The following is a 24,184-nucleotide window of genomic DNA, read 5'->3' as shown; positions in this document are numbered from 1 at the left end:
ACAGTTGTCGGTTACTACTGATGGTTGTCAAGGTAAACACTCAGGCCCTAAAGTGGTCACCATAAATGATTTTTTTTGGAGAAAAGGGGCCGTCACACTTCGCGAAGCACACTTATTTGCTCACCAGTTTGGTTTTGACGAGGGACTTAGCTGAATCTCTCTTTTATCATATTCTCTAACTCAATGTGCCATTATGCATGGTGATTTCGTATAATTTAAGTTCAAACAGGACAAGAGCTTGGAGTCGGAGACTGCGTTTTTCCTTATGAACTGCAAGATGGATGGAACCGACGTGGGCTGCCGAGGAGTTCTCACCAACCTTATAAGTAGCGTTACTTCAAGAATAGTCCATTACAAGTTGCTTCTTCTGGAGGATCAACAGTATTTATAGGTGGTTGATTAACCAGACTGATGTCGAATGCAACACATACTTCAGAGCAGCCAAACTACACTTGATTCATAGCAGCTTTACGTAGAGGCGAAGTCAGCTTTCGCGTGGTTTTGAGGCAAAGGACTAACTTTGGAAGTGAGCATAAGACGGTGGAATCCCACCGAGTAAGTCTCATTCGGAGAGAAGCACGCAGTGTTTACTTCTGATTGACAGTCGAGGCAAATACATCAGGACAGGATATTGGCCCAAAATAGTCATCAGCGCATATTACGCCAATAATACTACCAATGAATACTGCAAGCTCTTCGGTGTCTGCGAATTACATAACTACATATAGGTAAGGTAAGTTAGTGATAGGAACTGTAAACATTTGACCAGTGCATGAAATAAATCGGAAAAAGCCTCTATTAGATTTTGCCCGTCCAATTTTATCGTTAATATTTCGCGGGAGAAGCATTTACTATGGTGCTGTTATGTGCGCCTATTATGTTAGAATCTAGCCTTGTCGGTTTCCGAGATGGGAGGCATTCAACAATCCAGTAGACAGCAGTTTTGTTTCCATTTAATACTCAATCGAGACTACACAATAGCCGTTGACTAAACCAAGAAATACTGAACCGGCAGACAGAGAAAAACATGAGTCAAGATTCACTGAAGTCACATTAACTATAAGGCTAATAAAGTAAATGCCCATTTACAGTTTAAATTGATGGTCACGGGGAATCCAACGGAATCTTAGCTAAACCTCTGGTATACGTGAGGTGTCATATCTGGAAAACTTCTCCCGCACCTTGAAAATCCTTTCACCTGAATCACGAGACGCATTCTGCGCAACATAACGACTAAAGAATTTCACAAGAGACAAACGCAGTTGGGATTCATTTGAATCTACCTTTTAAGCCAATTCACTTTCAAATAAACGATAGTCTGGACAAGATACAAAACTGTTCTACGGTAGTGCCATTTATCATTAACCCAACTTTGCTGGAGTTCATTAAACCAGCTCGCCAGCAGTGATGTTACATTATACCAGGAGACCAGCAAGGCTCTTTCCAAATGACTTGATCAACCGTCGGTTTAGACCATATGCAGATTCGTGGCGGCTGGAATAAATCAGCTGCTATAGGTATTGAGGGAACTGAGGTGTGTAATACATAGCCTTTAGGTGAACTATAGTCCACAATATCTCTATAGAGCCGAATGTATGCTCCAGTTCCATTATACGAACTTCATCTCTAAATTGTATTGGAGCACGAATCACGAAGTGGATAATTTCACCGGCGCTGATTGTGGGAATATTGCTGGTTTAACCGCGCGAATTCGTTTTGTGTGATAAAATGTCTGGCTCGTTCCAATGAAGCGTTTGAGATTTTGAGGCACTTAGGGGAGATGGCGAAGTTACGCCAAACAAGAGAAATCTTAAAAAGTAGACTCTTACCTAGGATAAGTCCAAGTGGGGTTTGCCGCTTAGGAAAACTGGTTAGACCGTCACTTCTAACATCCTATGTACTGGTATACCCAAGCCTGAGTATCTATGTGGGCACTAGATCCATTTTTCCAGTGAGTCAGAGAATTTGACCTAAATAGCTAACCATTACGCTTTGGATTCTTTGGATGACACAGCATTCGCCAGCTCTTGCCATTTGAATAATTCCTAGCGAATGACGTCAACACTAGTTCGTTCTACAGCTGCCATTGAGGGTACTATTTGAGTATCTTCGTACCAACTCTTTTGTTTCATTCATTTCGATCTAACCACAACCGTGTTAAATGTTCAACTAGCCGCTACCGTTCACACAGCCTAAGGTAAAATAGTGCTCAACAAAAAGCCCACAAATATCATTTGACGATATATCCACAGTGTTGGAGACATCATCAGAGTCGATGACCAGGGTAGTATTTATTCGTCTCACCCCAAGCAGTTGAAACTTTAGCTGTGTAACATTCTTGTCTGCCTGCGTATTCGCTTTCTTGAAGGTGGCACACAACACGTTTATAGCGAGTGCACACAAATTTTGCCCGAATTCTTTTTTTTTCAAATAAGACGCGGCACGATCAACACGAACGAAATGTGTCTACGGATAACAAACGTGCCTGGATTGTTTTAGCGTGGCATTGAAGTGTGAATACGTATGTAGATTAACGTAATGGAGACATTTGGATTTATTGTAAAACCCAAAATGTGTTGGGCTTTCAGATATTAGACAGAAATCCTTAACAGAGTTCCCTCAATGCCATTGATGACCTGGGAAACTGATACGAAGGCAATTATGCCTTGTACTATGTCCACCGCCTGACCATTACATTGGGGTATTTGGAATAAATTTCCCCTAACGTATCTGTTGACCGTAACAAAGTCTACTGAAGGGGATTTCCCTCTAGTAAGAGAAATACTCTTCCGGGCAGGAGACGGTTTAGTTCGTAAAACGAGGATTTCGAGTGACCTTTACAAATCCAGGTAGAAGGCAGTTAGCTTCTTTAAGAGGATGCACAATGGGATACAGTTGTTTCTATTGATAACAGAGTGGACCGCGAAGATTTATGAACTACTATTCCCGGTCTACATGCAATAATCATTCCGTGTACTTCAAAACTTCAGTATCTGCACTATTACATATTGCTTAAATATTTCTAACTAGCAGACCGTAATACCAGTTAGTTTGTCAAATTATTCTTTCCGATCACCGGGATTTTCTTTAGACGACAGGTTCCAGGATATCCACAAAAGAATTCAGGCAGGTTTCAGCCTTACCAAATTGAGAGGATAACAGGTCAGCTGGTTTATCTGTCCCTGAAGTAATCTGCAACAGAATCAGAAACAATGGGCAACATCGGAAAGCGAATAAATACGATTTTTATGGGTCCAAATTTCATTAGTACTAACACACACATTTGGCTGTGGTCATACACAGAACCGATGCAGTGGACAATCAGATTTTTGTGAAAAGACTCAACTGGTGTTTTGCATTGGAACATGGCCATCTCATGGTTCATTTGGTACTATACTCGATGTACTGTAATATATTGTCGTATGGGTGCAACACAATGCTCACACGGCTGCCAAAAACTCTTCGAAATCCCATTAACGGCTCATTAGGTGAGCGCAGTCCCCGAGCTTCCACCAGCCTTAGGTTTCACTCAAACCGGAATAGGACGTCATTTGCAAAACACTCCTTTGTGAACCAGTTTGGTTTCAACTTAAATCTCAACTGAGTCTCTCCTGTACGATACTCCTCAACGCAATTTGCTGCAAAAAGACTATCTCATGATTCACTTGCACAGTTACTTGAGATATTGCAGAATATGTTCTGGAGGTAGTACAGTATTCATAATTTTGGCGAAGACAACTCGATCGCTCACGATATCTCGGAAGTCTTCCCTAATGGAACGTGAGACAGTCTGTGTACGGAACATCCGGATTAAAAATATCACAAAATTGAGATTCAGCTGGGATTCAGTTGTCTCCTATTAAAACCAAAAAGTTCCAGTTCTCTTCAATTTTCCAGTCGTTCAGCCAGGAACAACGGTATTTTGCCGAACCAAATAATTTTGATTGGTTGTAGGTGGTTGTGGGGTTCGTCCATCAGCTTTCTAACGTCCGTCATGCTGGCACACTGAGAAGTCCTGATAAGCGGAGCAGTCGATCGACGCAACCAAGGCAATTACTGTACTGCTGTTCAATATGTCGGGCAAACCGATCACTCCGTTTAGTCACGAGAACGACGTCTGTTCAGACGTTCATCCAGTGCGTCGATGTAGTAGTGGTAACACGCTCGCCTGGCATGTCTTCAGACGTGCATCCAGTGCGTCGATGCAGTAGTGGAACACGCTCGCCTGGCATGTCAGATGCCTCGAGATCGGAATCCGGTACCACCATGGATGTGCGCCGCTGGTGAGCTCTGATTGGAGCGAAACTGGAGTCCAGTGCTTTCCGTTTGGTGTAGACTCATCGAATAAATGCGGCAAAACAGAAGCGGCACTTTTCAAGTGAGAGTGATGTGATTGACCAATTTTGCCAAAACTTCTGTAGACCTCTACACTTCTTTAAGCTTTCAACAATGTCACTTCCATGAACCGTGTTCTCCTGTCACGAAATAAATGCTCTACTCTACCTTACTCTAATTTACGTCCCTCCAATAGGGAAACCTTACTCTAATTTACGTCCCTCCAATAGTTAAGCGACAGTGGTTGGAATGCAACTCGACGTTTTTCAGTAAAACTGTTCTCATCATGCATGAACCGCACATGCAGTTGTTTCCACAAAATATGCATCCCAACCAAATCGGCCAGGCCGATCACTCCTCATGGAGTCTAGTCTGTCCCCCGCATATCATATCGATCCTGGATTCAACCACTTCGCTTTCCTTTAGAACTTAGCCACTTTCAGGAGCAAAGTCCTTAGAGCATTACCATATATGTATATATCTGGTTCAATTTTCTCAAGGCTGTCAAATACCATACTTGCCTCCGCAATTAATGTTTTCATTCAACTGCTAAGCGTCACGCTGCCAAAGTACCAGAAATCCATGGAAGCACGCTGTCTCAAAACAAGTTAAGTTTTCTCCGAGATGGTTTTAAGTTAAGCGTTTCTGTAATTCTACTTCAGATTGCGCAAGTAAAATCCAGTCTTATGCAGCCAGCAGTGCACAGGCACTGAACTCGCGCAGCAGCGTATGGACTTGGAAGTGTTCCGAACTGAATAAGTAACCGACCAACCAATATGGGATTTTTAGACCATCTTCGCAATGATGTAACGTCACTACAGAGATACTGCTAAAGAGGAGCTCAGCGGGGCTTCGGCGAGAATACAAGCCCGCATCAGCCTTATATCATTGTCGAACTTAGAAACAAATGTGCCGCTCCCCACCAAGCTTCATTTCAACCCGAACATCCTTAATAAGGTTTAATTATAAAACTTCTCTCCTGGCGAAGTCAAAGGCTTTGATGGAGCCAAAAGCTGGCCAGTAGAGAGGTTGATTCGGCCCATGACATTTCTTCTCGATTTGGCTTGCAACAAAACCCAAGCCAGTCGTCCTCTATTTGCTTTGAATTTCGCAGTGCTTTTCAGAATACCAACAGCTATTCGTTTGAGCAGAGTATGAACCATAATATTTCCCACTGTATTTATAGCAGCCGATTACTTGTCATCTGTCTTCTCTGGGCCTTCGTTTTCCTTGTATAGGGAAGTAATTACGGCATCTTTGTTTGTTTGCTAAATTGAGCATAGCAGATGGAGAAGCCCATTCGCCGGCGCCGGTCATTCCAAAGTGTACAGCCTTCATTCCTGTTGCTTTACTATTTCGCCAAAGTTCTGCAACTGTCTCAAATTTTGCGGCTTTAGGTTGGTCTACATTACGTGTTGAGGCCGGCGAGCTACGTAGCTTTCAGCAGCATCTTCTGGCCGGTTGAGTAATCTTGAAAACTGGCACCTTCAGATTACCAGAATTCTGTTACGCTTGTGAGTTTTCCGCTGGCTTGTTTTTTCTATCAGCTAAATATACTGAGATTTCAATATATGAATTTTCTCCAATTCAGCAAAGCCTTCTTTGTTACACCGGCCGGTCGTATGCGACTCGAGCTGTTCACTTCGTCTGGTCCATCACTCACTTTTTCCCTCCGCAAGTGCTTCTAAAGCTTTGTCCCGGAGCTTCCTAGTCACTTCTGGACCGCTGTATTTGTCGAATCTTGGACTGCTTTGACGAAAGCTACATTACGCCCTTGAATCAATGTAAATGCTGAGGAATCATGCTCAACCAAGTAAGACCGCCTCTAACTGTATCCCTAACATCTGCCTGCATGTGTTTACAGTCGAGCTCACTGGTCACCATGCAGACACAATTGGCAAAATAATTAGTATCACATTTCTTCAGCTGGCTTTAACTCGTAGCAAGGCTGATGCACTGTTTGCCGAGCATCACTTCCGAGGACGTTTTGTAAGTAAAAGTGAAAAAGGTGACTGGATGGATCGTTTTCGGGAAAGTTTGGTAACAATCCGAAAACGATGACTACTCAATCGGTTCCAAGCATTTTTCACCTGATTGAATGGAATTTAGTATCTGATTTAATCAAATGAACTTTGATTTCATTCAGCGGAGGCCGGAAATACGGAAAACCGCGTTGTTGAACGGCGCCATCAGTTCGATTGTATGACATTTCTGACATTTTTTCACGCGGATAAAAACTGTGCCACTACCGACGATACATCTTTATTCAAATAATTTACAAGAAATACGAAGAAACCATCAATAAATACATTTATTTGCAAATCAATTTGTTTTTCATGGGAGACTCTGTCTAACATCTGGTTTACGATATTCTCTAAATGAATGTGCTGCACAAAGGTCGCTTAAAGTTTTAATTGGTACGAGGTTCGATATATTGCAGTATATTTTCGTAAAGGTTGCTGGAAATTCATCGACAGCCCACGACCGGTTTCGCCCTTCTTGGGGCTGATCAGGTGGACGCAGTCCCCGAGTTCTGCTTAAATCCCATCTGATGGGCTCTTTGGTCAGAAGAAATCTTCAGTACTTCCCTCGTAACTCCACGTCGCCAGTTTGATCAACGTTTCTGTATTGGATCAACTCTCTGCGCAATAGTGCCAACATCACTACCGAGAAATGGCAAGTGTAGGTTGTTCTGTCTTTGTATAGTTCACCAACCTACGCAGCACATCCGATTATTTGTCGTCAGTGTAGGGATGCGTAATTCCAACCTCAGCTTGGTGGACATAATGGATGTAGATTTATCCGCCGGTCATGTCGGTTGATCCTGCGCCATGTGGTTAGACGGAAATAAGTTGTTTTATACCAAGCGGCATGTAGGAACACTGAAGTCTTTTTAGTACACTCAACACCAAGGGAAGATGTCCAGAAAGCAAAAACAGTGAAAGAGCGGTAAAGCCCTCAACCGTCTGGACCAACGTACGCATCCGTGTGGCCGAATATTGTATATTTTTGTTTCCCTAGGTTCGCAAAGTAGTTGTCATCAGGTGCCAAATAAGACATCAGTAAAGGCCCAGCAAAAAATCAGTTTTACTGAGACGAGATATTTGAAACTGAAGGAGTATGCCGTTAAATCCAAATCTTTGTGACCTACGTTATCAACCAGCGAAACAAAGCTAACATGCGGTGATTGCATGTGTTAGGCAACGATTTAACTTATTTGAGCAGTACAAGGATGGTTCATGAAAGTTATCTGTATCAAAAAGACGTATAGTAGTTTGAGTTTGGTCGTCCGTTGATACCCGAAAAGAAGGATACAACCAAAGAGCGTCCTTTCCGGATAGAACAGTGTCTTGCATCAAGGAAGTAATATCAGGTCAAAAACTTATGACACCCGTGGTCAGGCACCGATTTATGTGCTCCTATTTTAGGGACAAAGAGGAAGTTCGTCACGAAGACAGACACGAGCATACGTCTACGGGTAAATAATAAAAATAAACAAGTCCGGTTGTTTTGGCGGGATAGTGGATTTTTAAATACCTATACTACTGCAAACGGCAGACGGAATCACGAAAATCCCACGGAATCACTTCAGCGTTCGATCGCTTCGTTTTCTTTGCAGCTTCCAAACCTCCAGTTTGATTAAACTGACAAGGTTCGGACAACGGATGAGTGCAAGGTCATGAAACAGTTTTTTTCAGTTAACTTCTTATGTAAAAATAATCAAAACTTTTTGCTGCTTTGCCCGAACGTGAACGGCACTTCTCTCGAAAACGAAAAAATTTCACGAGCCGGCTGAAATTGAATGCTTCTTGGGTGCGTTCTTACTTGGGACGCATTAGCTTTGCGCCACACGGTATAAAATTAATAGCAAGCAAGAAGAAGGATTCAGGAACTTTTAAAATCCATGTATCCATTTGACGGCACTTGAGTTTGATAGCCTGCCCAGAGCTAAAATTGTCAAACTCACAGTGTTTCCATCGAATAATTGTTCATGCTGGGTTGTAGCGCCCACTGTCGACCGGCTTTTCGCCAGCCTTCCTTGGTCAGGCGCCCCACGCTCGACTTCACATTCTAAAACTAATGTTACTTTTGACAACATCGGTATCTAGCAACCCTTTTTAACCATTGTATTCCTCATGATGACTATAGGATGAAGGGTGTCATCAAGTTTATAATATCCTCCATTCGTTAGTAGACAGCAAGCTATCATGCAAGCTGGTTTTGTAGTTTCGGCATCCGGTTCAAGGGAAGACTGCGAATATAGATTTTGAAAAGCCAAATCTAAAATTCCTGCTCACCTCCTTTTGCCCCACCCCCCAAATATTTCACTATTTTCTGTTTTCTTTTAAAAGCACGTGTTGAGGTTTGCCAGAAATTACTATTCGTGCTGCACTAAGATTTCTTAAAGCGATGCAGAATAACCTGCGCCAACTAGTTCGTCTCGGCGGCTTGCCAAGATGTTGTCACCATGACTGGTGTAAAGAATTAATCAGGTTCATTTATTCAAATAACCAATACGCCATTTCCTAGTCTTATTTATCATACGTGAACGAACTGGTACTAGTTAAGTTTCTCTGCGTCTCGGTTATCCAACTCAACTGTGTGATATAAGAGGTGAATGCGTATAAACTCCCCTTATTTCAGTATGTATGTGTGTATCGTTCAGCTGTAGCAGCCTCCCGGTGCCTAACTACCATGCCACCCGAAGGAGACACAAGGGTTGGGATACTGTCAGGGTGGTGCGCAAGCCTAGACAGGAAAAGTCGAGATGCAAAGGTTGACTTCAAACCGCGGACCTTCCGGCCAGCAAATTCGTGATCTAACCACTGAGCCATCCCCCTAATTTCAGCAATGTTTATGACCAGTTATTCTGCACCTATAGTAGTATTTTCTTGGCGTATGGATGCAAAACCTCCAGAGCGGTAGAATAAACATCTCACCCTTTATATCCTAATTTGTTTGGCGATCAATGGATAAGGTTAGCGTAACTGGACATAATAAAGCGATTCCAAGAGTGATTTATGGTAATTTATCCAGAAGGCAATCGTTCTCACTCTTAGATGCACTAGTTCTCTTTCCGAAAACATTTTCCTCAAACTAGCACAGGGTCAGGGCCGTTGGTTTTCGGTGCTTTTCCGCATGCGTTGTTTGGGCACCAAATGACATAGAAAGGGAAATGTTCATTGACACAAGGTAACGAATATTCTCCAATTACGCCAGAGACAATACCTTTAGGGGCGAATGACAAAAAGGCAACCCGGTGCATCTGATATAAATATTAAATAAAATAATAATAATAAATAAAATATATAAAATTAAAATAAAATTAAAAATTAAAAAATGAAACTATTAAATTAAAAAAATTAAATATTAAATAAGAGAGCCGTAAGTGCATAACTTACAGGGTAACTTTGACATGTCCTACTGCTTCGTCGGTAAGAGTATTCAAGACAGTTTACTCTTCTTTTCCTACCTCTGCAAACTCGTCTACTTCCCTCGTGTTTGAGTGGGTGGTTCCATCATCCAGCGCTTAGGTTGACAAGAAAAAAATTTCAGTAATTTTCAAAGCCCATCCGTATTTCATATACCTGGAAGATCAGATTATCTGCCAAATCTTCCAGTAAAACTGCCCTAAAGCTTTAAACGGCGGTAAATTTTATAACGATTCTGGCATTTTACTCATGAACTGTGAAGTAAGACTGATGAAACAGAGTAAACCTCGACATACTCCGATGAACAAAATTGCACTATTAGCATCCAGTTAGTTTATTTTTAATTATAACCATCTAGGTCCTCTGTATTTGAGCTCGAAATTGCTCAGTAGTTAAGTTTCAGACTGACCAATGGGAAGGTTCGTGGGTGGAACTCAATTCTGTTTGGGTTCGGGCAACCTGACAGCGTCTTAACCCTCGTCTTTATTTCGGGTTGCAACTACGCTTTGCATCGGAAGGACACTGCGGATGAACGACTGTCGTCATCACTACTTGAGTCGTGGGTGGAAATTCTGTTTGGGTTCGGGCAACCTGACAGCGTCTTAACCCTCGTCTTTATTTCGGGTTGCAACTACGCTTTGCATCGGACGGAAACTGCGGATGAACGACTGTCGTCATCACTACTTGAGTTGTGAAGGTTTAGTGGTCATCACTGTACAGCAATGGCAAACAAGTAATGTTTGACTTGAGCAACTAAGCCGGCCATTTCTTGACATCGTCTTTCTTTGGAGGAGGGCTGGAAGCTGGCGAGCGCAAGACCATCACTGTGAAAACCAATAGTCTTGTCGTTAGACCATTGGGTTTGCCGAGAAGATTGCAACTAAAAAGTGGTCCGGTTTCTGTCCGAAAATGTCGTAACTCAATGGACGCGCACTCTTTGGGAAGGCAAGATAGTTTCGATATGGTTCGAGTAAACTGCCTTCGGATGGTAAAAAAGCATTCTTCCTTGAAAATTTTTTATCGTAGCGGTGGATAAGCAGTCATACATTAATAATCAACAAGGGTATTATTCTCTGTTTTGCTTTCGAATTTTTCACCATGGCCGATGGCTTGACTGCTTGTTGAGGCTGGCCACACGACAAACCACTGAACCACCAGGCACTCTGACTGCACCCCCACTCGTGGTAAAGTGTTTGCACAAATTTGACAAACTCAGCCAGTAGCTTACCGAACAATGGTAAAACTTTCCACACTTTTCATTGTGGCCCCTCGTGACAGACCCCGAACCCTATTCCTTCCAATCCCACAGGACTACGTTCAACCAACAGTATGTCAGTTATGGGTTAGCATCGTTAGACAAAGTTCACGTGATGAGACTAGCGTAAATCTGCCGTATATGAATAAGTGAAGTTTTCATGATACCAGCCATCGCTCCATCGAACTGGAGAATGTAAAGTGATCTTTTTAAGTGCGCATTGCGTCAGTCAGAGAGGATACAAGTTTGAGGTGCACTAAGTCAAAACATGACATATAGCAGAATAAACAAATAAAACTATTGGTGTGATCAAATAGTTTAATGTAACTATTTGAAAAACGTTTTTCAGTAGCACAAGAAAAGAGAAAAATTACGTTACCTGACGACCAAACTCCATCAGTAAACCAGATAAATAATCAATCAAGTGGTACGGATCGAATATAGAATATCTGGCAAATTTTGCTTGCATACCGTAATGTGGCGGAATAAAAGGCCAAAACGAACAGCGGCTCATTCCGGGCAGACATAGTTCCCTGAAAGAAGTGGATAGAAGGCACAGCACATTTGGAGACCAAAATGACCTAGGTTTGATTCAAACGAAGGGTTTTAATGGCGTGTCAGTTTGCAAAAAAAATATTTCAGTACTTCATTGCCACTTTGTACGCAATTTGCGAACAGCTATTTATGCACCTGTTTCTCACGGCTTTTCCGGTAACGTTTAACATAGCGTATTAAGGTAGTACATAAATTTCCAATAAACACCTTGTTAATTGAATTTGTAATCCTACTGGACTTGGTGCTCAAAGAGCATATAAAATATAATAATCTATGCTGGATGTTTGCAAAGGACCATTAAAGTTCATCAAAAGTAAGTGCAGAGTCAGATATATTTGAGTGTATGAGGTGTCTTTTAAAGGTAACAATTTAGCTGTATGTCTCCAACTATGAGGTTCTGAAGGCTTGCCTACAAGTTCCGTCATCGACCCACAACTGTTGATTTCAGTAGACACTAAACAGCTCGTTACATTTGCATAAAGGCTTCACACTTTTCCGAATGTATTTGCATCCCTTTCTGTGTACAGTGTGGTTGATTTGTCAGACAAATCAAGGAAGGTCAGTGATAAGACGAAGTGGGTGAAACTGGGTGAGAAATGGAGAAGCTGAACTATTGTTCTTAAGAGAAGGACAAAGAGAGAAGAGCCACAGATACCCTAGCGTACAAATCAACCGTAATTTTACCGTCGAATTCGACAAACCAATAAAAACTGACTAGGGAGCTAGCATCACAAACTGTCGTCACCGTCAACTGTTTTTTTGTTTCGCACGGTAACAGCGCGAACCACGGAAATGTTTTTCCCATTGGTAAACAGCACCTTCTCCACAGGTGCCAACGTAGGGTAAGAAATGGTGCAGGGATATTCTGGTTAGTTGGTGAGCTCACTATTTAGAGTTCAAAGGCAAATGAAAGCGGAGCAATAGCTGCACAGATTTTTAGGCCTTCACATAGCTGAGGTGTGTCTTAACCGGTCTTACACAGTTCTTATAAAGTTCCGCTAAAAAGATCATCCGATGAGCCCTGAGTCCCCTTGGCTTTTACCGAGGATGATTTGCCAAGAAATTCAAATGTATGTCAAGACTAGTTACATTGTATATGTTAGTTAATCTGGCTTTGCTGTGGGCATCGAGAATTTTTGTGGACAGTTCCTCCCAGATGCCACTGACACCACCGTTCGTTAGCCTTGTCCTAGGCCCAGCCTACAAAACGAGATGAAAACAAATGCATCGACTTCAAACAATCTGGTTCTGAGAACAAAGATGAAAGCAAATGCATCGACTTCAAACAATCTGGTTCAAAAGAGGTGCACTCTGCATCTGCACAGTCCAGCATCCATTTAGCGGTCATGGTGGATTCGGCTTTCTTAAAGGGCTGTAGTGCCATAAAGTGTGAGCGCGGACTTCATGGATGTCTGTTCAGTGTCATTGTCACCAATCAGAAACATGTGCTGGAACCAAACTCTCGCTGCCATAATGATTAATTAATCTTACATAAAGGCCTAAAGTGAAGAGAGCAGAAAAGGGTAGATGAGGGGAGAACCAAGTGATAACCTACTGCTACTTTATGTGGTGCCTACATCTCCAAACGATTAGACAGACAGCACAAGCACTACTGATACCGACCAGCTGCCATTTCTTTCGATGGCTCCGAAAAAGTATAGGGGGTAGTCACAGAGGTCCCATCCTGGAAGTCATATTACACTAAAAACGCCAAAGCACTTCGTGGTCTTCATACTCTTTTGCCAAGTCATACGTTGTCTACCTTGCAGTTTGCGCTATTCGGAAGAAGGCACTTGTCCCAGTAGACGATGTTTCAGCATGCACAGCACATCGTCGAGCCACCACCACTGACGGTGCTAAGTGGTCTTTGCGACCTTCTACATAACCAAATACCAGTTGTCCGATAACCTTGTTACGAGTACGATGAAGCTATCTCACCTCATAGACGCTTCTTAAATATCGATGTTCGAAAACCTGAAGATACCTCAAGTCATCTGTCAACATACACCGCGTCTATCAAGCATACAACAACACAGCCCTTACTGTTGCCTGGCCCAGTGATATGACCTTTTGACAAGTTACCAAGTTGACAAACGTGGTTCCGACCACCGAGATTCTTGCAGTGACTTCATCAGACACACCTCCGTCAAAGCAGTTACCAAAGTGTATAAAACTCCCCATAATCTTGGATTGTAAGAGAAATGCACTTTCTGAAACAAGACTTTGCTCCTTGAATTTTAAGGTGCTTGCTGNTGTGGGACAAGATCATTCCATTCAACAGGAATTGTGCTCCGCCTTCATCTTCAAAGATGAAAGCGATGTCGTCTGCGCACTACAGATACAGACAACAAGTTGAAAATCGGGATGTTGACGTTCTTTTATTCTGGATGTCAGAGTGCCATTTTAGCCCTTGATGATTTTGTTGACAAGAGTTTTCCGAGAACTCGTCAAACGGGTCAAGTGAAAGAATCTACAAACGTTTAAAGCACTCAGTCGCTTCTTCCACTTTTTGTCTTTCAGATCTGCCGAGCTTTCCGGTAATTACGGACACTCAGTTTAATGAGGCTAAATCAGATACAGAAAGTCAGTAACTACAGTCGCTCAGTTTGGTTTTCTCGGGAGACTCAACTGAAACTCCTGTTTTATGGTGTCCTTCAAATAAATGTGCTGTACAAAAGCAACCTCGTTTCAATTAGTGCGGTATTCCAGATATCATAGTATAGTCTCGTACTTTCCCAAAAAGGGCGAAGACGATCTTGGGTTGTCGAAGTGTTTTCAGCGACCTTGTGAGTAGTTTCCTCCATGGAAATATAATGCGATATTTCGAATATCGTACCAACTTAAACAGGAGGCGGCCTGAGGCAGCACATTCAGTTGCTTAAAGAAACATCATAAACGATAGATTCGGCTGGGCTTCAGGCGAGTCTCTCGTCAAAAACAAATCGATAAGCATATGAATGTATTTGACGAAGTCTGTTCTATTGGGACTCAAGTAGAACATACGTTGAACGGAAACTCGGGGACTGCGTCTAGCTGAGAAGGAAGAAGCCGGTTGTGGGTTGTGTCTACTTTCCTTAACGGAGTGCCAATGAAAGCCTGCAAAAATATCTCTTATTGAGGGAAACTTGACGAGCTGGAACCAAGATCTTGAGAACCGCGCAAATCGTCTGCAAGTACTTCGAAACCGTCCGGGATTCAAGGTCCTACTACGAAAATTCGTGCTCATCGTTTATTTATAAGAAAGTCCTGTGCTCAAATATCGACATCATCGTTTTACCTGCTCCAAAAACTCTGGATAAACGTATTTTAAAATTCACCAAGCGATCGGTAAATCCAGATTTCGCAGAAACTTTTAGTACAAAACATGCCTCCATTTAAGAAAAATGAAATATATTTTTAGGCAAAATTTTACAGTTCCTGTCTAAGCAGAAATAAAATAAAATTAAAAAATCAAAATAAATATGAAAATAAAATGAAAATAAAACCTCCAAAATGTTCCATTCCGGCCACCATTCTTGCTCTCGTTATGGAATCTGATTAATTCAGTCACTGTGAACAGTTTGCGACATTCAAATAGGGGCCTGGAAAATTTGGGAGAAAATCTCAGAACAGGGGCATAAAGAGCTTGAACTTTTGGAGTTTTACGCTCTTCAGGAAACAAGTACACAAAACACCTTTATTGCATGGCCTTATTCTCGTTGAGCAGCTCACACTCACAGTCATTCATCGTCTAAATATTGTATTAAGTAGACCAGAACAATTTTTGAAATACTTTGTGGAGCAAATTAATCCCCGTCAACGCTATTTATCAAACCAGCAGTCAAGTATATTTATTGGGCTATCTTCCAAGCGTTTCTGACTCAATTCTATATCTGGCCAGTCCTTACCCGAATTTTGAATATGCTGGGAAATTTCGTCACTACATACAATATAAAACAATCAGTAATGGATCTCTAGATATCAGGAAACTCACATTTCTGAAAATTTTAATCGATATTTTAGCAGGGGTCCCAAAATGCATTTGAGTTACAGAGCCGGTTTAGAAATTAAAAAAAGAGAATTCTTTCTTGAGAGTGTAAATTTCTTTGGTGGGAAAACTATCAAGGATATATTTTTTTGCTCGTGTGAGATGGGTTTCCAGTAGTGTAAGCTTATTCTCGAAATACACTCATTTGCAAACTAATTTGGTTTTTCGAGAGACTCGAATGGAAGCCAGCTGAATCCCTCGTTTGTGATGTTTCCGGGCAACTGAATGTGCCAAACTAGGCCGCCTTATGTTTCAGTCGCTACGATATTCGAGATATCGCGATACATGTATATTCGTAATGCACTACTCATAGAGATGCTGGAACTTCGTCGACAGCCCACGATCGGTTTCTCCCTTCTTGGGGCTCATCAGTTAGACGCAGTCTCCTGGAAGCATCACAAACGAGAGATTCAGCTGGGTTCCGGGTGAGTGTCTCGCAGAACCAAATTAGTTTGCAAATGAGTGTATTTCGCTAATTTCGTGCAATTCGGTTTCAAGTAGAACATAAGGTTGACGGAAAATTGGGGACTGCTCCTACTTAGTGTATTCGCGCTTTTTGCCATGAAGATGGACTGAGTAGGAAATCACAAAAATAGGCTTTGTTTGACCCTCTTTAGCTTTTTTATTGACTGCTTCCTTTACTGATCACACGGTATTTAGTGGAATCACTAACAGTGAGTAAGGATGTCACCCTCCTCAGACGACTTACAGGGTGGCGTTGTTGGTCTTGGAGGCTTGGTGGATTCCCTCATAGTTAATATCATCCTGATTCTCCTCAGGATAACAGTTAATAAACTTGCTAATCTTAGATTCCGTCTCAAAACTGGCCAATAAATTGTGCATGCTTTGCTAGAAGTAGCGTGGAATGAGTTCTCACTGAACATGAACAATCGCCAAACGCCAGCCTCTTTTGCTTGTGACTGAACTCACGGAAAAAGTGTAAACCAAGCTCCGTTTTAACGACTGGCAGGATTTCATGATATTTTGGTGTTCAGCTTCTGTTTTATTCTCATTCAATCTAGTTGCAATGCCCGTGTGCGCCCTGAGTGCCTTTGTCTAAATAGTTACGTTGTAATCAAAATTGAATCCTGTGAGGTCAACCAATAGGGAGAAGTCGATAAGCAGTGTGTAGCTGCCTTGCGCTTATTGGGAACCAACGGTGATGCATATTTCAGAAATCCCTGAGAAGATTCAAACCCATGACTTCCGAAAACGAGTCGCTCAGCTGCAGTGTGATTAACTTGTACATAATCAAGAGATAGTGCAAACTATCCTTTAACTATGCAATTCATGCCTTCCGGCAATTTGTTGAATAGCCCCTCGAATTACGACTTCTCGGACGGAAGATTTTTTCCGATTCTAACTATTAGAGAACACGTGGTCGCTTCCTTCGCTCGTATCTCCTCAAAGTTCGGGGTGTTATGACTGATGAGATCTTTTCCCCATAGCGCCCGGAAATTCCAACGAGGTGCTAGTCCAGCATATATTTGCACTGGTCTACTGATATAGCCTAGGAGAAAGTTCGTTCCACGCCCTGATTGGTCTTCTGGGGAGTTGGTCCACAGACATATGGCAGACCGCGAGTCCGCTGAAATTCCACTTTTTAACTTCGGCTTCTTGTTTGTGTGACACGTGTAGATGAGAACGAGTTCGGTAGCTCCGGATATTTTTATACTGTAACGACCCTGAATAGAAACAGTGAGTCCGCACTGTGGCGTCTACATTCAAAGAAGCATAGAAGCTTCATTATTTGGTGCCGTTTTTCTGAGGGTAGTCCCTGAGTCCCGACTGGCATTCTGGTGTCCATATTTGCTCCAGTTGTTGTTCCTCGCTTTTCGTGCATGAGAATTAGACGGAATGTGCATACTCCACTGCTGGCTGGATGAACGTCGAGTTTAGCAAGCTGAGTAATTTAGGACTCAGTGTGTGAAATTTGCCCATGAATATCCACAGGCCCTATGCCTTTTCTTTCTCGTTAACGCAGTGTGCGGGTGCGCTTTGAGATTTTCCCGCATCAGCAAACTCCCAGGTCCAGTGCCATCCGCACCATTGAAATCCTTACATCCGATACGATTACTTTTGGTTTCGCACGTGCACTCCACCGTAATTAGCCCAAATTGATCATCTTAAGGAGCATTTCAAATTTCCGATATCAGTCAGCCAGACTGTTTAGATCACTCTTAGTTTCCCACCAATATTCAGTGGAACCTATCTCTCTCTCCATAGCTTTACATATCTCATGAGTAGCAGACAGCTCCACGAATGACAATCTGGCGGCCATCCTAAATTACATGTGAACTTTTTTGAGTCCGGGAACAACTCCTTGTGATACCCAAACAGTGGTCTGCCTCCGTTCGAAAAGACACCGCTGACTCACATTTTCCACATCTTGTCGAACAAAGACATCTACTTGTACTGCGATTCATGGATTTCGGCCGGTTGAACTACATGTGAAGCGTGATGCGTTTCACTCCGCAAAATGGCCACGATGAAACTAGCAAACAGTCTGTGTAAGGTCTGGCGACGATCCCTCTTTTCTTACGAAGATTAAGCGGCAGTTAATGAGGACCTGCAACCCATGAACCCGCGTTGTGCCTGATTAGGTGTCTCGTGCATGCACAGAAGCGCGTCCAATTCTCATTTGACTATTCTTTCTAGGGTCTTAAGAGCCATCCTTTTCTCACATATCAGACTGTGGTCCCTGGGGCCTCACCACTTATATGCTTTCGGAAATTTTGTGGAGATTTCACCCTGTAAGTGAAGCCAATCTATGCTGAAAAGCCAAGGAAAACTTATGGAAATAGTTTTATTGGCCTTATACCTAACTTCTTCGTAATGTCCCTTGTTTTTCCTTACCGGTTCTATGTGCGTGCCAGGAGTGCTTCAGTCGTGGAAGAAAGTTTCTTGAACATAAGAAGATACAATTAACCCGGTCATGTTGCTTTGGTGCTATCGAGATTGCCTCTATGAGACTGCATCTCATCTCAAATGAATATTCTACCTCTGGAGCTCCTATTTCTGAATAATGTATATCAACGGCGTCAAATGCATCGACATCAACTGGCGCACAAACAAGCCTTCCTGTTCCTGCACGCCGGTGAGGACTTTCCACCCTGCATTCAGTATCCCCGGAATTTCGCCCTTCCGCATCCTTCTGAGGCTGACCAACGCAAATATTCTTCTCAGCGTCTTTGGCCGCCGGTTTGAGCCTTTTGTCATTTGCTTGTCTTTCGTCAGTTGACATTCTCTTGAAGGCGTTCACAAAGCTTATAGGTTCGAAATGTTTGCGAATTATTCTTCCATTTGAACTGCTTAGAGAATCTCCGAATGGAGAGATTCGAAACTCACAAATATGATTGGTCGATGTAGCCAATAACCCGGAGGTCACGGGTTTGACTCTTCCAATAGATTCCCGATATGTACACTGCCGGTTATTACCACCAAGGCTGAGTTGGCTGAACAGTGCTTTGCTGCTTTTCAGCACAGATTGGTTTCGGTTGCAAATGAAATGCCTGACTGAAATTTCCAACTCCTTGTATACTTATTAGAACTGATAAGAGACGTGAGTTGTGACATTCCAAGATTTATCACATTCGCATCCACCCACCCACCCACACACATAGGTCTCAGGAGTTGTAGTTTAAGGATGACCCAACTATGAAGTCAGTAGATCGTATTCCAATTGGAATTTTTCATTGTTTCATTTGGAGTGAGTGCTCCGCACGTGTGTGCATAATATAGGTAATTCGGGTTCGCTGTGCTCGTCTACGCGGTTGACTGGACATCACGCAACCTTGCACTGACGATGCCGCTGCGACTGGCGATGAAACGCTCGCAATCCAACTGCCAAGCTCAATGAATAGACCAATAACTAAGCCAAGTGGTGCCACACGGGTCATCTAGAGAAGTTAAATCATGAGAGAGATTTAGAATCCAGGTAGACAGGTGAATGCGGGTCATCTAGAGAAGTTAAATCATGGGAAAGATTTAGAATCCAGGTAGACAGGTGAATGCGGAGAATGACCAGTTATTAGTTAATTGTGAGTCTAAAAAGCTTATTATCCACTGCTTCCTACTTTTTGTATTTCAACAATACTTGTGTGGAGGGCTGACACTTGATCTTGAGCTAGACGAAGCTGAATTTTTTATCCTGATGATCATAGCAACAAGCGCGATCATGCAACCTCTGAAGTTACGGCGCTTTCTGTCGATATCTATTCATTCTGTTCCTTATATGCATCACAGACAGTGTTAATGACTTAATGAACAAAGAATGTGACATCCTTTCATCTTGCTTGGATGAAAGAAGACAGGCTCTCTGGTCGGGCGGCGCATTTTCCCTCGAAAATGCTCAGGAGGCTTTCCAACATCATCGACAGCGGAAGAGTGGATACTCTCACTCCACACACCTATCAGTTGGGAAAACCAAAAAACAACCTCTTCGAAACTACGAGATTTTAGATATTGAAAGATTTTGAGCAACGCGTCTAGTCTAGATACGCACTTCAAGTTTATGTTCAAGTTAGCAAATTTTTGAGGTTTCCAACTTCCCCAAGTGGATAAGTCTGCTGATAATCTTGGTACCAACTTTATTCTTCTTGTGAAAATTCAGTAGTAAAGCAATGGAGTGTTTTCCCAAATGAGCCGTGTCTACAAGACAATCAGTCGCTAACTACTTACCGTTGATGCAAATAAAACGAGTCTCCAAGCTTCCGATCGATCGGCCTATGTATACTTTGAACCGAAAAAGCGCTTCCGGATCGATTATTCTTACTGCAACATTCTTTACTACAGAACCATGCACGCGGCCGTTACACATACTACTGCTTCAGTGTTTATAATATTCAAACCGCATAATTATTTTTCCTTGTTCGATAATGAACTTTTATGCTGTAAAGTTACCACTTGCCTAGCGTTATCAAGCTCGAAGAACGTGGCTAGCAGTTTTCGATGCACCCAGAGGGATAAGGCTATTAAAGTAAGTATGTTGTTCTAAGAAAGCAAATAACTAAGCTCAAAAAGCTAAATACGTTTTTGTGTTAAGACCACATGATGCAAGCTTAACGGTAGCAACAATATCAGTGACAGAAACTCGAAAGACTGAGTCTCTCCTGTCTAACACATCTGTATACAGAGAAGGTATTCGTATATTAGCATTTCATTAACTGTTACCAGCCACGAGATGTACAACATACTGAGTAAATATAAATAAGTGTTACTAATAGATTTGAAATTACAGAAAATTACATACCACGTGATCCAAATCACAGCAACCAAGGGCATTGCTGCAAAACATTTTAGTGGAATGAACTTTGTTTCGTGGGGGCTGGCTGAGGAATAACAACTGTGAGTGTCGGTCTAAAGAACGGCACCTGGAACACAGTCTTTTAATGCGTATGGTGAACGGTTTGTGGTAAGAGTCCCGAACCAGACAAGGTTGGTCCCACTTTAACCCCCGTTCTGAGGATATTTACGCTAATTCTTGAATAACAATATGGTATGTGTTCTGTTATTCGCTTTGATGGTGTCGAATATCTTCTGCAGATAAAGAGGGCTCCGATATACCCCAAGAAAACTGACAAATTGCCTTAACGGAAGGGGAGTTTGTGTGAATACTAGTGAGCTTTTTGAGAATGTTTCCTCTGGATTAGGCTCATGTGTGCTGCACCAAAGATTTCTTTAAAGGCCGAATTTAAATTTGCTCATGTACTACTCAACCGATCATTGACCAGTACGTAGAAACAACACTTCCCCTACCACCAGTATTTGTCTTTTAAGAAGCAGTTTCACATCTGGTGCACGCGGCGGACGAATCAATTTCGAACACAGACATCGAACGATGGAATGGCAGATGTTCGCAGTTCACTACCATCGACAGTATGTCATCAGGCACACCGAAAATTCCAGCGATAAGCAAATACATCTTAAGGGGATACTTCACCTTGTTTTGATATGTTGGTGTGACTCTGATGGCGTGAGAAAAAAAAGGTGTAAAAATACGACGCAGTGGTCGATATTTAATTTGTTTACCTCCTTCTTTCAACTGCTTAAAGGTGTTAAGTAGCTTGTAATCATTTTCCTTAATTTTCTGCGACATTGAGGCAATCGCTCAAAACGTGGGGAATCCTTGTTTTCACGACGTTCTCATGTGAATTGTAGACATATTCTACCAAGTCAAACGATTAGTGTCTAACAAATCACCGGTATGTCTCAGGTTTTTGCGAGATACACACTGCTGATTATTCCCTGTTAGGATGGGTTTTTAACAAAGACGGGTATCACTGAAAGGACAAAATCTCAACCAAAAATTACCAAGCTTCCTCATTCTGCTGTTACTCCTATTCAGTCATGGCAACCTAATCCATCAATAATTAACAATGAAGGCCACTTTGCCTACTTTAAGGGATCACTTTCATAACAGGGACACATGAGGAATATCCTATTGCGTTCGCATTTACAAGACTGCTGCATGAGACGGCATAACCACTATCACCTCAGGTGTGCTAGGGTATTCCAGGAGCGACTATATATCGCCAGATCATCATATAAAGTGTGTGTACTCCTTGTGTATGCCACAAAACTTTGAATCACTTCTTACTAGCACCTTTTGCTGCATTCTTCTGTTTGATCTGCTTCAACCGGCCTGCAGATACCCGCTAGCGCCTTGAAAGATGACATGCTGGTTGCTCATAGTTGTGCAGTTTTATCAAATTCCCTTAATACGGTGAAATTACAGCCGCATCGGTAACACAGAGAACCATACTCGTCCAGAAAATTTAATTTAAATCAAGCTGAATCAGGATCCTGATTTTTTCGGACAGCTCACAACTCTAACTCCCGGTAATAACACTTTTTTTACTTTGAGGTGTTGGCAAAATTCAGGAAACGATCATTTGTTTGCTGTTGCAGTCGGATATCTTTCAACCTCATCATCTTTCCCCACATTAGTGCGAACTCCCTAACCCTGGAAACCTAGCTATTTCGATTTCTTTTTGCGCTCCGCAAAGCAAAAGCTCAGACCCTACTGAAATCATATCTACCGTGTTATGTTTCTTAGACCATCTACAATTGGATGTAAAGGCTCATCGTATGCTAACATTTTTCTTCATTTACAGCCACCGGTCAGGTAAAAAAAACAAATGCGCAACAAAGAACACGTTCTAGTTAACACCGAATTGATTGTATAATTTAGTATAATACGCCTATCGAGCCAGTGGTGAAAGAGAAAGCCGACACTATGTGCCTTCGAACACCCCGCATAATTCGCACCAGATATCTTTTATCCACTTCTATTCTACCAATTTCACAAAACAGGAGAAAATTGCAATTAAATTTCTGTCCTCAAGTTTACTCGTCAGTCTTCTGTTTGTTTGCAACACCCCACTCGTCAAATGCAGTACTTTTCACCCAAGTCCAAATAATTTAGTTTCTTTAAGAGTGGGGCTTCATTTGGGATACGAGCAGAAGGAGAACTTAGAAGAATACACGAAGTGCAGTTAACAAAATCTGCACTTTGTGATCTATCCTAATGTCTGGAAACGTCCTAGTGCCTTGTTAAGCCACATCAACGTAATGCGTCCGTTTTGGCGTCCACAGCATCCCGCTAGTCGTCAGTCAGAGCCATACAGACTCTGCTGGTTCAGATAAATCATCACTTGCTTCTTTCTGCCACGGGATAGGGACTTCTGATGTTTTCTCCAGTACAAATAAATGCTTTCATTCCCAATAGAACTTGACGAGTGCACCAAAGGTAGAATTGTCCCCAACAAGCAATATTTTTGCCATATGAGGTCCTTGTGAATATGTGATCCCCTGTACAGTCGGGTTTTGCGCCCTGTTTACGGGATGAAAGGAGTTCATCCCGCAGGTTCACTGCGTGGACATATGATATAGTTACCTAAGTTTAATGGGATTTTAGCGTCCGAATGATTTTTTCACATACCCATTTCTTCACTTGTGTCCTGTCAATTTGTGGTAACTGGGATAAATCGAAAGCAGAGCTTCTTTGATGGCTACAATCTCTGTCATTGAGGCTGACCTGTAGAACCCCGACATACCTATTTGTGGAAAATGAAGTTTGCTGCTAACGGCGGTGATCGTTCAATTTGATACAGCAACTGCGTGCCTGGTAAAACAGCTGGCCATAATAGCAATTAAATCCTCCTTGGCCATTTCTCATGAGACGGATCACTAGCCTAGATTCTAACAATGCCTTGAGATGCATGGCCTTTTGTCTTGTGTGAAGGCTTGATACGTTGGCATCGGGCTTCCAATCATATTAAACGAATCATTGATTACCACAAATTCTATGTATTCTTCCTCAGTATCGGCCATAAAAGCATTCACTGGCATGCTTCGCATACTTTCACTCGGATCAACCGAATTCTCTGTAAGGTTGGTCAGATTTCTTCATTGCGCATGCTTAAAACACCCAGAAGCGGTCGGATATTTTTGCCGGGATGCCAATCGTTCTACGTTGTTTGCTCTTCAAATCATTCAATCTGCAGCTCAACGATCATGCAAATCTAGGGCCATTCCTGCTTTCTGTACCCCAGGGACCAAGCTTGCATGCTTCTTCGT

General features: G+C 42.3%; 1 protein-coding gene across 1 annotated transcript in view; it reads left to right on the top strand.

Moving 5' to 3' along the window:
• Nucleotides 1-22,734, top strand: part of T265_04437 (hypothetical protein) — a gene marked incomplete at both ends in the record, with an annotated part of 39,364 nt that extends 16,630 nt beyond the window's left edge. The window contains 5 exons of the mRNA XM_009169182.1: nucleotides 12,771-12,966; nucleotides 14,098-14,160; nucleotides 15,918-16,029; nucleotides 20,399-20,582; nucleotides 22,720-22,734. Of these exons, the coding sequence (XP_009167446.1) occupies nucleotides 12,771-12,966; nucleotides 14,098-14,160; nucleotides 15,918-16,029; nucleotides 20,399-20,582; nucleotides 22,720-22,734 (570 nt within the window). The remainder of the gene's footprint in view (nucleotides 1-12,770; nucleotides 12,967-14,097; nucleotides 14,161-15,917; nucleotides 16,030-20,398; nucleotides 20,583-22,719) is intronic.
• Nucleotides 22,735-24,184: the final 1,450 nt, after the last annotated feature.

This window comes from Opisthorchis viverrini (genome assembly GCF_000715545.1).
Source record: "Opisthorchis viverrini unplaced genomic scaffold opera_v5_73, whole genome shotgun sequence".
In the NCBI taxonomy this organism is placed as follows: Eukaryota; Metazoa; Platyhelminthes; class Trematoda; order Opisthorchiida; family Opisthorchiidae; genus Opisthorchis; species Opisthorchis viverrini.
This window is presented reverse-complemented; position numbering and strand designations above follow the sequence as displayed.